General features: G+C 34.4%; 1 protein-coding gene across 1 annotated transcript in view; it reads right to left on the bottom strand.

Annotated features, from left to right (window-relative positions):
• Positions 1-3404: 3404 nt before the first annotated feature.
• The window catches only part of SYCP2 (synaptonemal complex protein 2), a 29131-nt gene continuing 18228 nt past the window's right edge, over positions 3405-14307 (bottom strand). Inside the window, exons 27-43 of the mRNA XM_075721353.1 lie at positions 13990-14045; positions 13414-13462; positions 13118-13292; positions 12656-12723; positions 10804-10983; positions 9810-9996; positions 9120-9370; positions 8838-9008; positions 7961-8048; positions 7223-7384; positions 6788-6915; positions 5763-5857; positions 5581-5680; positions 4760-4818; positions 4340-4418; positions 3833-3889; positions 3405-3479 (exon numbers count right to left, since the gene is read on the bottom strand). Coding sequence (XP_075577468.1) covers positions 3405-3479; positions 3833-3889; positions 4340-4418; positions 4760-4818; positions 5581-5680; positions 5763-5857; positions 6788-6915; positions 7223-7384; positions 7961-8048; positions 8838-9008; positions 9120-9370; positions 9810-9996; positions 10804-10983; positions 12656-12723; positions 13118-13292; positions 13414-13462; positions 13990-14045 — 1980 coding nt within the window. The remainder of the gene's footprint in view (positions 3480-3832; positions 3890-4339; positions 4419-4759; positions 4819-5580; positions 5681-5762; positions 5858-6787; positions 6916-7222; positions 7385-7960; positions 8049-8837; positions 9009-9119; positions 9371-9809; positions 9997-10803; positions 10984-12655; positions 12724-13117; positions 13293-13413; positions 13463-13989; positions 14046-14307) is intronic.

The following is a 14307-nucleotide window of genomic DNA, read 5'->3' as shown; positions in this document are numbered from 1 at the left end:
GCTGTATGACTAATGCAACTTAACCATCTTGTAGTTATGCAGCAATATGCTTCGCTTCTTCCCCATGTTCTCAGCTGTCCTTCCATCACAAGCATCCCAGCCTTTTTTCTGCTTTGGTCTGGTAAGAGACAGAAAGTTGTGACTGCTTCAGAGCCACACATGATCACTGTCAGCTACCTACTGTCAGCTCACTGGTGGCCAAGTCTATCAAGTTGTTTGGAGACTGCACGCATTCACTGGGCCACATACTGTGCTCCGTTACTGCTGGAACTTAGAAGGGCATCCCCTGAAGGCATGTTTAGCTTAGGGAGGCTGTTCTTGTGCCGCTTCTTCCCAACGGAAAAAAGAAACAGGCCAGCAGTGCACAATTCCTATCACTTCACCTAGGTGTCTGCTTTGAATGACCCCTGGGGTTTTCCATCCACAAACTAAAAACAAAACAAAAAAAAAAGCGAAAAAAAAAAAAAGCCATGTCCCTATGCTGAACTTTGCCTTTGTGAATACTCCTTCATGATATGCTTCACAATTTTACATTTGTTAAATTTGATTGTACCTGCTCAAAGTTTTTACAAGTTAATGGGCTGGGGTAAAGACTGATAGGTGGACAGGAAAATTTCATACTTCCATTTTATCATGAGTCCTCACTAAAAGTAGCAGTTGTATTATTTTTGCAATATGGACTCACTTTAAGAAAAGAATTTGGGCCTTGTAGTGCACTTTTTAAACCTTGTACAGTTAAGACAAAAATACTGTTTCATATACAGATAAAATTCAATTGGACCAGTTTAACATCTCATGAGGTCCATCTAGTGGAGGTGACAGTGATCACAGGCTCAAAAAAACCCCACAGAAAGCAGGAGGCTCAGAGAAATTAGAAAAGCATTAAGTACACTTACGTAGATGGGATGAGTAGCAATTTCAATACAGTAGTTTCCAGAGACAACACAGCCTTGTGTTTTTAAAATTAATTCATAAGAAATATATTTCATTTACAACTATTTCCATTTAAAATAAACCATTTCCCATCAAATAAAGTCTAAGAACACCAATTACTCTGCATTCTACTCTCAGTGCACACTGGATAGAAATCTATCGCATCCATTTCTGATCTAAGAAGTTGTTTTTTAAAGATGGTATTCTCAATAAGAATAAAAGCAATCTTTTTCATAAAATCATAGATTAATTTAGGTTGGTAATAACCTAGGTCCTTTCCCAACACCTCTGGGTCCTACCCGCTGCTCTGAATGAGGCAAACTTTTAAATTACAGTAGCTTGCTCAGTGAGTGCTGAGTTCAGGCTACAGTCTATGAGTATGGAATTTTCTTTTTTCTTTAATTTAAAAACAGTATTAGGATAAAGATACAGAAGTAATTTAGAAATCAACAGATTTTCCCATTTTCTTTGAGGACCTCTGTCAAAGAGTTTTCTACCTTAACTTTACCTTAAAATTCAATTTTAAATCATGCCTTTTTTCTCTCTGAAAATAAACTTTAGGAAATGGTTAGTCTCAGAAATAATGAAGGATAAATCAAATATACATGAAGTACCTGTAGGACAGACAGATTGCATGGGCAAGCCAACAAAGAATTAATAAAAGGAACTGGTAAAGTATCACCAAAGATGCAGATAGTGGTGAGGTTCAGCAGGGAACTTCTACTGGATAAATATTTTGAAAAAATGATAGGTGGGTTTGAAGGAAGTCAAATCAACATGAGACTTAAGTAGCAGACAACAACTTAAAATGATGAAAGCCCATCTATTAGACTTTTAAAAAAATATTAGACAATAATAATAGCAATATAATAGCCTCATTCAGAACTAGCTGGAATGAAAATAAACAAGAATTTGAAAGATACAGACTGAGTGGTTTCAGTAACGTATGAGAAAAAATTAGATCAAAGAACACTACTGTAAATAAAGGTCTCTGTCGATAATAAAAGCAGTATTAGAAATATAGAAAGGAAACTGAGGAAAACCAGAAGAGTTCAGAGGGTAGAGGGGGGTAATGGAAGAAATGACAGAGAAGTGTGTATGTTAAAGACAAAGGACAAAATAAGAGGTATAATGGAATATAAAATAAGGACTATAAAGCAAGTTGTGAAGGGCTGTCACCCCCTAATTGGCTAATATATTCTCTCGAGACCTCTGCAGTCATAGCATCAGCTACAGACAAGCATGTCTTCAGCCCTGCTCCAGAAGCTGTGAAGTTGTGTGAGTGTGGTGCTGAGTGAGCTCAGGCTCCCGAGATGCTGGGAGTGTCATCCGGAGGCAGTTCCATGGTAAAGAGGCAGCTCCGCATGGGGTAATGCAGACAAGCTCCAAGACATGCACATTCTACGAGTTATTCTCTACATCTGTCACTTCCTGATCAGCTGTAAGGTTTGAATCCCCATTTTTAAAGACAACTAAATGAAAAAAATTAAAGGTATTGTTCTGAGCCTGAAAAGTTTACAGTACATACATGCAGGACAGCAAGTTAAAAAAGATTAAAAGGTTGTTAAGCAACTATAAAATGCAAGGTAGTTTTTTTCTAATTTAAAAGCAAATTCAGAGAAATATTAGCTTAGGAGTTGCACATCGTAAATATTCAGAAGAAACCTTCTAGTTGATACATGGCAACAAAGGAGAAGTGTAAATTATGACTCACTGGCCGTTTTCTTAGGAAATCTTCTGAACTCTAAGTGTATGGAATAGATTGCATTAGTATGTAGGATGCAATTCTGAGCTACAGATAGGAGACCCTCTTGCTATCCGTTTTCTTGCACAAAATATTTGTGCAGCAGTAAGTTTTGTTTGACTGATGTGAAAAATATGTATTACTGATTTAAATCAAAATAGTAGTAACATCATTTTGTAAAAAAAAAAAAGACAATAGATTTTTGAAATATTTAATACAACTATTTGCAACGTAGTTCAACCACAAGTGTTTAGAGTTTTGTTTTCTCTTAGAAACTCCTATTGAAGTCTAATACCACAGACAAACAGGATTGAGATCAAAACAGACAATTTGATCCCTAAATAACTTCTGACTATACTCTGGATCAGACAGAAGGGGTATTCTGTACACACAAACCCAAAACGTGGATTCAAAGTGAAATTCAAAGTGATTTCTCTGAAAGTCAGTTAAATAGCCTACAAAAATTGTTAAAGACTTCTTAAAAAATAGCATGTGCTAAAAATAAAAAAATTTACATATTGCATTTTAGCAGATTCAGTAAAATAATTCCAAATCTCACATATAAAAGGAGAAGTCTTATCCACAAAGATTTTAATGTTGTTAAGGAAAATAGGCTTCCATTACAATAGTTTCCTTGAGTGTACAAAAAAAAAAAAAAGTTGTCAAATTTTACATTATAAAAGATTGTTTATATTCACCTTGAATTTCAGGAAGGTATCTGAAAATATTACTTCAGAATTCTGTCTTCTGTTTGAAACAATGTCTGCAATCCTCTGCGAACATTACACAGTTCCTCTTCTTGCTGTGCAAAAAGCATTAGATTTGTCACACACTTTAAATAAAATCTTCCTTTTGTTTTTTTCAAGTATTGTAATTCTGGTGCAAAGTATATGCTGCTTTTAACATATCAAATGTGATACTTTTCCACGTCAACATTCAACGCATTAAGCCTCAGAACTAAAACAGTATATCCATATCTACCTGCTGCTTTTATCACCCAGATAATGTCTGAAGTATAACATCTCAGTGATACTTGGATTCTGACTAATTTTTATTTTTGATAGGGGACTAGAAATTACAGTTTTTAGTAATTTATTGTTCAAACAGCTATACTTAAACAATAAATAAAAATGAGGACAAGATAACTTCATTTACCATTTCTTTAAGAAGTTTCTCTTGGAGTCCTTTTATGTCTTCTTTCATCAGATGCATCTATAAAAAGATACTGAATGCATCTTCTCTGCTCACAACTGGTAACCCATTTTCAAGAAGACAATTACATCCCTAAATGGTTTATAACAGAGATACAGATGCACATGCATCCACCTGCCTAAGGAAAGGGACTTGCATTTTAAATTTGTTCTTTTCTGGATGATTAACACTGGTAAACAAAGCCACAGAATACAGAATAAATCTTGCAGCAGTTTTCCAGATAATTGCACACACACCTTCGAATGGGTGAAATCTAGCCCTAAAACACTGAATATTGTTATATTAAAGGATACTTTATGACAATGAAAAACTACAAAAATACTTATGTGGCATTAAAAAAATGCTGAGGATAAAGACTTTCTATGGAAAAAGGTCAACAGTGATATCTGTTGGTAAAATTAAACAATTAAAAATTATTAAAAACAAGAAAGCAACGAAAGTTCATCATACCTCTGAAGTAAAAATATGTTCTTCATAGTCAACAGTATGGTAGATGTTCTTTTCAAACGAAGTTTTAAGAATCTGAACTCTAAAGAAATAAAAGGCATTTCAAATAGCTTTGCTACACATGAACTTTACACACATCATGAATACATCCCATTACTTGTAGTCTATTTGTACTTAAAAGCACGGATAAGTATTACCATCATTGTTACTACTGGAATAGTCTGGCAGGTATGTGGAGAAATCTAGATGGAGAACAATTACATTTTTCCTGTAACGTAACATTTTAATCTCATTTTCTCATCTCATCTACTACCTCTATTTCATCGAAGAGAGAAATTGGATAGAGAACAGTAGTTGGCCTAACTTATACATCAAAATGAACACAACACAAATCTCCACCAGGAATTAATGAAGCCTACTAACCTCTGTTGCTCATTTTTCATGTATGTACTAAAAGTATGTGTATGTTTTTTCCAAAAGGTCTGGAAAGAAAAATATTAATAGATTATAATCAGTAGGAACTAATATTTTCTGAACTAAAACTGACTGCTATCTAATACGAATAAAATAACCTACAACCACAGACTCAGCACAGAATAGGTAGGAGTTACTCAGTCACCACAGAAGCTTGAAAAATCATAAGCTTAGCTGGCAGGATGAGACATTTCAGGAGTTCTATTTTCATGGAACCAGTTTCACCAAAAATCTGTTCTGCATAACAGTTTCAAAACGATGGAAAAGAATATGCATAGCATTTTAGTCAGGCTTTCCATATAATTTAAGCCATACCTTCAGAGTAAAAGAAAAAAGCAAATATAGTCTTGTGTTTATATGAATATTTGTATACTGATTTTTTTCATTACAGCAAGTAGCAGACCCATAATGTCAACTGGCTTGACGTAGAACATACAGCAAATCAGGTTCAAATGCCCACATGCTGTTTCTGAAATGCGGGCCAGCGGAAAAAAAGGCTCATGAAGTGGGGTAAACAGCGCCTTAAAAGTAGTAGTAGCAGCTTATTCTAGGAAGAAAAACATATAGTGGTGATCAAGAAATTCTAAGAGCATAGCATTTGTCAATCCTAACACCTCAAACTCACTATCTGAAATTTGACCCAACTTCAAGCAAAATGCTAAAAGCTTTTAAAATCAGAATTAATAACTTAAAGATAGAGATGATATGAATAATCTATGGATTCCATAAGAATTAACTTTTCTCCATGATCAAGCAATTAAAATACAAACCGAGAATTCTTTTTCCATGTTTTTCAGGGACTGAGAATCTTTTTCAAAATTCTCAAGTTCCTCAAGGAGAGCAAAATGAAATTTGTCCAGCTGCCTGATCCTACCAAAACAAAATGAGTTACTTTTAGAAGGTATTAATTGCATTTTAAGGGTGGTTTAAAACTAAATCTTTTGTTACAGACCTGCATTCATGAAGCTGGTAACTCATTGTTGTCAAATGCTCATGGGCAGCTCTTAATGATTGCTTAGTAAAATGATCCATTTTCCGCGAGCGGCTCTATGAGGATGTTTTAACATTAAATTCAGATTGTTTTCACTTTAGGAAAAAAACCTGTAGTATGTTTAGTACTGTAATTGCTTAGTATCACAGATCATATTGAGAAAAAAAACTTTTTTTTTTTTTTAAATTATCTCCCTATCCTTTAAGGAAAAGCTTTCTGTTAATGAAATGTACATAAAGATGGGTCTATACTTTTGATAAAATTCTACCTAACCTAATTAGAAGTACATTATTCGGAAAATATATTTCCTCAAAACAGAGAAAGTAAACATGGAATGAATTATGTGTGCTTACAGCCGTCCTAGATGAACAAATGCATTACTGATAGTGACAGGACAAGGGGTAATGGCTTTAAACTGAAATAGGGCAGATTTAGATTAGCTATAAGAAAGAAATTCTCTTCTGTGAGGGCGGTGAGGCACTGGCACAGGTTGCCCAGAGAAGCTGTGCATGCCCCATCCCTGGAAGTGTTCAAGGCCAGGTTGGACGGGGCTCTGAGCAACCTGGTCTAGTGGAAGGTGTCCCTGCCCATGGCAGGGCGGTTGGAACTACTAGATGATCTTTAAAGATCCCTTCCAACCCAAACCATTCTATAATTCTATGTTTTCCTTTTGCAAATAAATTTCATTCATGAGTTTGATAATTTGAAACAAATCAAAATGCAGTACACTCATTGCTGTACATACATAAGTTCATTTTGAAACAGACAGGATAAAAAATAAAACAGATCTGGGGGCTTGGTGAGTTAGGTACATAAAGAAATTGAAAAAGGCATAAAAGGAAACTTGAATTCTGTCATTTCTTGAAGTTCTACACACATAGCTATTTTAATGTCCTTTTAAGCAAATTCTGTGGTGTAAGACAAGCTATCACTCATATGCACATGTACCCACACAGACAACTAATATTGTATGTGAAATGTCTTGCCTCAATTTTTCTAGTAAATTCTTTTTGGAGCTTCTGACATATACTGATAGTTGAACAACCAGGTTCCCAGATTTCCCCATCCAAAACAGACAGATCATTTACAGATACAGTAGATATGCTTTCAGAAACTGAAGAGAAGTAAAAAAAAGATAATGTCACAATTCAGCATGAAAAAGTATCCTATCTGAAGTTACAGCAGGGCCTAGATCAGCTTTTGTTATACCTAAATTTCACCAGTTAGATGGCTGACACCATTTTCTATTTTCATATCAATATTCTGACTTTTTAAACAGATATAGTCTCTAAATACTTAGCATTTCTTTTTATTTTTTTAAACACGTAAGATGCTTTTTTATGGATTTTTTTTTGTTAAAACTTTGTTACGTTATTTTAAACTTTTGCACAACTACAGTCAACTTTCACACCATAACTAACCTCTGTAAGTAACAGCATCATCTGTTTTAAATAATTTTCTAGGCTGTAACTTTGTTCTTCTGTTTCCTTTCTTTTCCTCCTCTTTGCTTGTTTCTACTTCATCAGAATTGCTTTCTGTATCACTGTGGTACCTTCGTTTGAGAAATGTCTGTATAGTCGGTCCTTTAATAAACATGAAAACTATGATTAATTTTAGGGTTATTTAGAACAATGACATGGAAGGATAAAGAAGAGTTTATTAACCCTTTGGATCCAAACTCTAGGAGTATGTGTCTTGGCTTTAAAGCTTGAGAACTATATAAAAATGAATAAGCATTACCTTTATGGAGGGCATGTTCAGTAGCTATGAGAACTTGATGTAAATGAACAACAGGATTTCAATGGAACACAGAACTCTGACCCATGCAAGACTTGCTCATTAAAGAGATTCACCCTAAGCCCTCTTTCTCCTGACAATACCATTATCCCCACTTTTTTTCCAGGATCAGTGTGAATGCTTCTAACTCTTTCTTAAGAGCGCAACTAACTCTTTACAGTAACCGCATTGCGGACCTAAATTTTCGGGGTTTTTGGAGATAGTTAAAACAGCAGAGAAAAGGAGAAAAAGAGTAAAAATGGAATATAGAAGAAAACCAAATTAAAAAAGAGTTGGGCCATATTTTTATGCCAAATAAACATTTTTCTTAACCTTTACGGAAACACATAGAAAGTCTTTTGCTTTAAATGAAATGTTTGTACCTGACTCATGTATGGCGCCATAAGGTACACTCCAAGACTGTACTTTACTTCCACTGGAAGCAGACAATGGAGATGGTGGTACACAATCCTAAAAGAAAAGTCACCAATTTATTAGCTTCCAAATTAAAGTACTTTTAGAAGCCTTCATCAGAAATCCACATTTATGTTGCTTTTCATTAAACTAGGGACATGAACACAACAACAGTAAAGGGGGAAAAAAAAAGTCACTGCATGAATTACTACTAGGTCTCACTAGATGAAAGAATAAACAAATTCTTCACTGAATTCATAATTAGTAATAGCAGGAAGTCAAATGACCAATAAGGTCTGACTGTTTCTTGCAATAGGACACAAGCAAAATTATTTCTTAGAGGAGTCACTAGCGCTTTCTTCACCAGAAAAAGTACTTAGAAGAAGTGGTCTGAAGGCATGCAGAAGTTTTTATTTATTAGCCAATACTACGACAGTTGTTATATAGAGTAGTACCTTAATCCTATAACTATGAAAGCACTTTTTCACCTCAGGAATTTTTCCATGGAGATGTCACAATTCCTTAGTTTGTGAAAAATCATTTATTTTTTATTGAAAGTCAAGAAAAAAAATATTTACTCCCTCTTATTTTTTAAGACATTAATTATAACTGATCATGTTGGGATACAATTCTTTCCTTGTATCCATATGATAAACAACTCCCTAATTTATCTCACATACTTAAAAATGAACTAGTAAGATTTTCCAAGCAGGTCACAAGTAAACTCTGTAATACAGAGTTTAACATTAAGATGCATTTCCCTTAAACTTCACCATCTGTAAAGTAGATAAAATAAGACGAAAAGCTGCAGCTCGCTTCTGAAGAGCAAACGATTTAGTAACATACCTCCTCTTTACTTTTGGTGACAGGTTTAGTGATATCTTGTAGTTTTCCTTTAACAGAAAGAGTGTCTGAAAAGCAATGTCTGAAACTTGAATCTTCATTATTATCACATGTTTCAGATACAGATCCCTTTTCATGTTTTCCACTGACCGTTTTATATGTCGTTAAGCTGAGCTACACATTAACAAAAAAATCATTATTGAAAGGAGATGTACAAAAGCATAGAACAGTTGGCAGCTGAATGGAACAATTTCAGTTAAAATAATTGTAGAGTAATACTCTTACCAAAGATGCTTCAGTTAAAACTGGCGAGAAACTTTTATTTCCAAATGACAACTTTTTAACAGTCATCTCAGGGGACTGATTTAGACATATACTTTGAATATTCTTCTTTTGCGGACAGAAATTATTGGAAGAGATTCCTGTCTCAAAGTTTAACATTTCCCTTTTCTCTGGTGTTGACTCCTGAAGACCAGGTGATCTTTCACTATAAATATGCTCTTGAGTAACATCGCCTTCTGATATTCTTTCAGCACCTAGAAAACAGTTACTTAACTGTCAGCATGAGGAATGAAAGAAAGAAAGGTAAGCTAAAGCCCCATACTGCTAACTGTTCCAACCCTATGTATTTGTAAGTCTCAGATGTTTGGAATTTTACTTTAACTGCTGGCATATGACTTGCCACACTTGCACTTTTTGCATTCTCCGCACTGTTTTAGCAGTTACCAGATTCCTTCTAACACTTATATATTGCACTTCTATGTTATGCTGATGTCAAATAACTGTATCAACTTATAAAAGTGTTAGTGATGTACTAATACACTTCCTTAAATTATGTGGTACACACTGAGTTAGGGGATATCTCTTTATTTTAAAAGCATGAAATACATGTAAAATTGTACTACTGCAATAATCCTCATTTAACCTCCAACTTTTGATACCATATTGCTGTAAATTAAAAGTCAAAATACCTACATCTCATTGTCTCAAGAGATGCAGGACTCTCAGATGAAGGTGTTTCAATTTCCTTTTGTTCTGCAGAATTCTTTGATTTAATAAATGCTTTAGGTACATAGTTAGCTACTGTCTTTGGCTCCACAGATACAGTATTCTGGAGATCCTTCTGCTGATTATCATCCTTGTTTTCCCCATTCATATGTTTCTATTAAAATACAAAGTTTATATAAACGCTATTTGTAAACATACAGAAGTGTATATAAATGCAGGTAAAGAGCATATCATCTATATGTACCATTGAACAAGCAGAAGGTCCAAAAAAGAATATCATTAGAAGTACTTAAATTCATAGGGGTATCAGGTGTTCTAATATCAATAAGCATTGAATTTGTTTAATTCAGCACCCAAATTTCTATTCTTATGAACATCTTCACTATTGGAGGCAACTACCAATGCTTCAGGATTTAATCAATGAAGTTTACAGACCTATCCATATACCTTGAAATGTTATGTTACAAGAATTAAAATGTTTTAGCACCCAATGTCATTGCTTAATTTACTAAAAATCCTATTTGGATATTCAGCAAATGTATTGACATACTCTCTATCAAGTCAGCATTTTCTACTGCATACAGAATAGGCACAGAATCACCAAAATCACATTAACTAAAAGAAAAAAAATTTGGCTCACTAAAACTTCCCATTTAATAGACATTTTCAAATATCTTCAAGTTTTTTAAATAAAGGACACTAGTTCTTTGCGGCAGAATAATTTTCATAAATAGAAACCAAAATACTATTATGACTGAGAAGATTATTTAGGACTGATTTTCTTAGCAGCTAAAGACTTGTAGTTAAAAAAGGGCACTACTAGAAATAATAAATAAAATTCAGTTCAGCTTGCTCATGTTGGGCACTTAAAATTCAGGAATACTAAGTACAAAGTAGACCAGAGTTTATTTTGAAAAATACGGCAGAAGTGGATTTTTAAGAATAAAGTGCAACTGTATACATGTATTTTTGATTTCTCCTCCTTAGAGGTGCATTCTGAAGATTTCCTTTCACTCTCTGACTCTGAACTGGAAGGTTCTTTGTAATTTTTTGCTAATGCTGCTCTTCGAGGTCGCCGTTGTCTGGTGGTTTGTTCTGTCACTTCATCAGTTCTTGAATTCTGTTTTTTAGATTCGCTTATCTTTGGAAGAATAAAAACATCTTCAGTTTATATCAGAATGATTAATAACTAACTATGTAAGCATAAACGGCAGATAGCTTGGTTTAATTACTTGAAATCCATTATTTCAAAACAATTTTAAAAGTTTAACTTTACCAAAGCTCAGAAAGTCCAACCATCAGTCTACTAAGCATTCTGCAGAGATAATTTTCACTGTACATAGGGGACAGTGCAGTCAGGAATGTAAAAAAGTCAAAAAAGTCAAAAAACTACAGCAAAGCTGAAGTGGGTTGCCAAAGTTTGCTCTCTGAAATATGTGCACATTTAAACTAGACTGTAACTGGTTTTAAATAGAAGAAAATCAAAAGCCTGCATAGTGAGCAGGAACCAGTAACCTTGATATCACCCCTGAACTGATTACCTCAACCACTAGACTAGACTCAGTCTTCCTTTCTATCTGTCCCCCTTCTACATCGTAATTACTGCCACCCTCTCTACACAGCAGTCAATGTTCAGAAATAGAGCAAAGCATGTTCTCACTGAAAGTACTCCAGGGGCCTGACATTAGAAGGGATGTAAAATGGAAGTGCAACGCTTCTCAGACTAGGAGAGATTAGAATTCCTGCCTCCTCCTCTCTTGAAAAGTGCTCTATGCAAAACGTATGCTTTCCTAGCCTCCTCATCTCCAGGGTCAAGTCTATTAGTGACTTCCTGGGCCTCAGATGCTCTCCATCTAAGTCTCTGCAGTAGTGGAAGCCCACCTCCTCAAAGCAGGCACTTTGAACTTGCTTGCGCAGATCTGGGGAATTTCTCTACTAAAAAAAGGACACATTTTGGTAGACAGACCAATTGAACATTGGGCAACTGAAACCCTCCTCAGTTTTGAAGCCCTGTTCAGAACTGAAGCCCTCTTCAGTTTTGATTTACATGGACTAGACATCACCATCAATACCTACATGTGGTGATCATATTTTCATATGCATGGTTTACACAGAGTGCATGCATGTAGCTTTAAGCTACTAACATTAAATAGATTTCAATAACTATTGTACAGTCTGAGAGAGCAAAGATTAATCTGAAGGGGACAGGGGAAGGTTTGGGGGGCTTTTTTTTTCACGTTTTCTTTGGTTTCTAAACTGTGGCTTACAAACATCTACAAGCACCTTCCATTAACATGTTCATAATCACTTATAATTTATTATACCCCCAACTTTAATACGCTTACAATATTTTGCAATTATTCTTCTTTCTTAACATCTATAATGTTGTAAATTTGCAATTAGACTTGTAATACATATTCAAAATGTCTTAACTCACTACAGAAACTGTTTTTAAATAGTTTTTCATAAATATGTGCCATTTCTCCATGCTTATTTCAAGATCATTTGTTAAATATAGTTTGTTCTTTTCAGGTACTGTATTCTTTTTCTGTATATTTAGCTAGTATGTCAGGCATAATACTAGCTATGAGTTAGAATGATATTATGCATTGATGCTTTTCTAAGTTTTATTACTTTTAATTATTGATTATGTCTGTTTACTGCTTAATAGCTATCTGCTCCATTGAATATGCCATTACCTTTTCAGTGAGGGTTTTCTTGTGTCTAATGTGCTTAATTGAATTTTAATACTTTTGAGATTATAATTGCTTTAAATGAATATATGTTAACAGTGAAACTGCAAAAACATTTACCTTTTTCTTATTCGCATTTTTGCCTTTAGGTTTATCCACGTTGCAAGCAGGTTCAGAGAATTTATCTGCTGTTACAATACATGAAGTTAGAAAAATCAGCAAAATATTAAAATGTTTGACATGCAGAGTTTTAGCTGTAAAATCACAGAATCACTTTTATGTCCACAAACTTACTGATTGAGTAAACTGCTTTCAGCACGTTATTTTAAAAAGCACAAAGTTTTTTTTGTGACAGCAACCTCTGCCTGTCCCACCCTCCAATAATTTTCCACGTTAAAATACAGGCTTTTTGGAACTTAACCTTTATAAATGATTAGAACTCGTCTGAAAATTCCTTATGCTTGGAAATAAGGCAACAAAAACATACTGTATTTGCAACACAGGACATTACATGCTGTGCAGTTAATATCTACGGACAAACTTATTGCAGCATTCTTAAGGAATATGAAAAAAGTTTCTTACTTTTGTCTGTGCTTATTGGTTTCCCTAAGATTTTATTTCTACTGTAATCAATTAACTGGGCTTTAGATTTTCTGTTTGATTCTTGTAGCCAACTAATGTCTGTCTTGCTGTCATCACATCTGTATTCTGTGTCTGTGTCACTAAAGAGATGCTTCTTGCTTTGACTGTTTCTAGTCTACAAAAACCAAAAAAGTTCTTAAGTTACTGATTTACTTTTAATATACCTTTCACTTTCATAATTGGTATTTAAAGGCAGGAAGACAAGGTATACTGATCCAGAAAAATCTGAGCCTTACTTTTTTTCTTCCCTTCACTTCAGTGCTAGTTTTACTGTCCTCTGTGTTCCTTAATTAGAAAAAGAAAAAATACCTTTAAATGATACATTTAAAAACACTTGTTCTAAATCTTTCTCCTATTCATATGATATGTGGATTAAGGATTCAAACAAGTGTACTTACTTTTGTTTTCACATCCATTTTGGAAATATCTGTTCACCCTAAACCCTTGATGTGCCTGTTTGCTAATGATCCATAAGAACACACAGCAACAATACATTCCTCTGCAGGTTGGTCATTAACAAAAAACTACCCCCCCTCTATTCAGGAGTTTCTATCCCCGTAGTATTCCATCAAGAGAACTAAAGTTGTTTTCTTCATGAAACACATTCTTTCCTTTTTATCAGCTTCCCAAAGGAAAATCATGAAACAGCCTAGGAGACTGCAGCAGCTATGTTTATTGCTTGAAAAAACAACAGTCAAGATATTATCGCCATGCATACATTCCCTGGATTTTCATAATGGAATGCTGGAGAATGCAGACAGTACTATTCTTGATGATAATCAGCAGACTAGGACACAATGTAACATCCCTACCCTTTTTTGTTTGGATCTGTATGAACACTCAGTTCAGGACCATGCAATTCTTGGATCTAAAAATGTAAATAAGAAACAAGTGAAGATTTTAATTTGTCATACAATTAAAACAAAATTAAACAGGCCATCAGACAGGAACAGCTAAGGGCTTTTTTGCTCAGCTTTTATACTCAGCACTTAACTTACAACGATTAATTTCTATCTTAGAAATTATTTCAGAACAGAACTGATAGCTAAAACCAACTGGAACTGACTGAAGCTTTCAATATCTCGAACTAATACATTAGTTTCCATGCACTTGCTTCACCACCTTCACCA

The sequence above is a fragment of the Pelecanus crispus genome, chromosome 14 (genome assembly GCF_030463565.1).
Source record: "Pelecanus crispus isolate bPelCri1 chromosome 14, bPelCri1.pri, whole genome shotgun sequence".
Classification (NCBI taxonomy): Eukaryota; Metazoa; Chordata; class Aves; order Pelecaniformes; family Pelecanidae; genus Pelecanus; species Pelecanus crispus.
The sequence above is the reverse complement of the archived record's forward strand: the minus strand, read 5'-3'. Positions and strand labels throughout refer to the sequence as shown.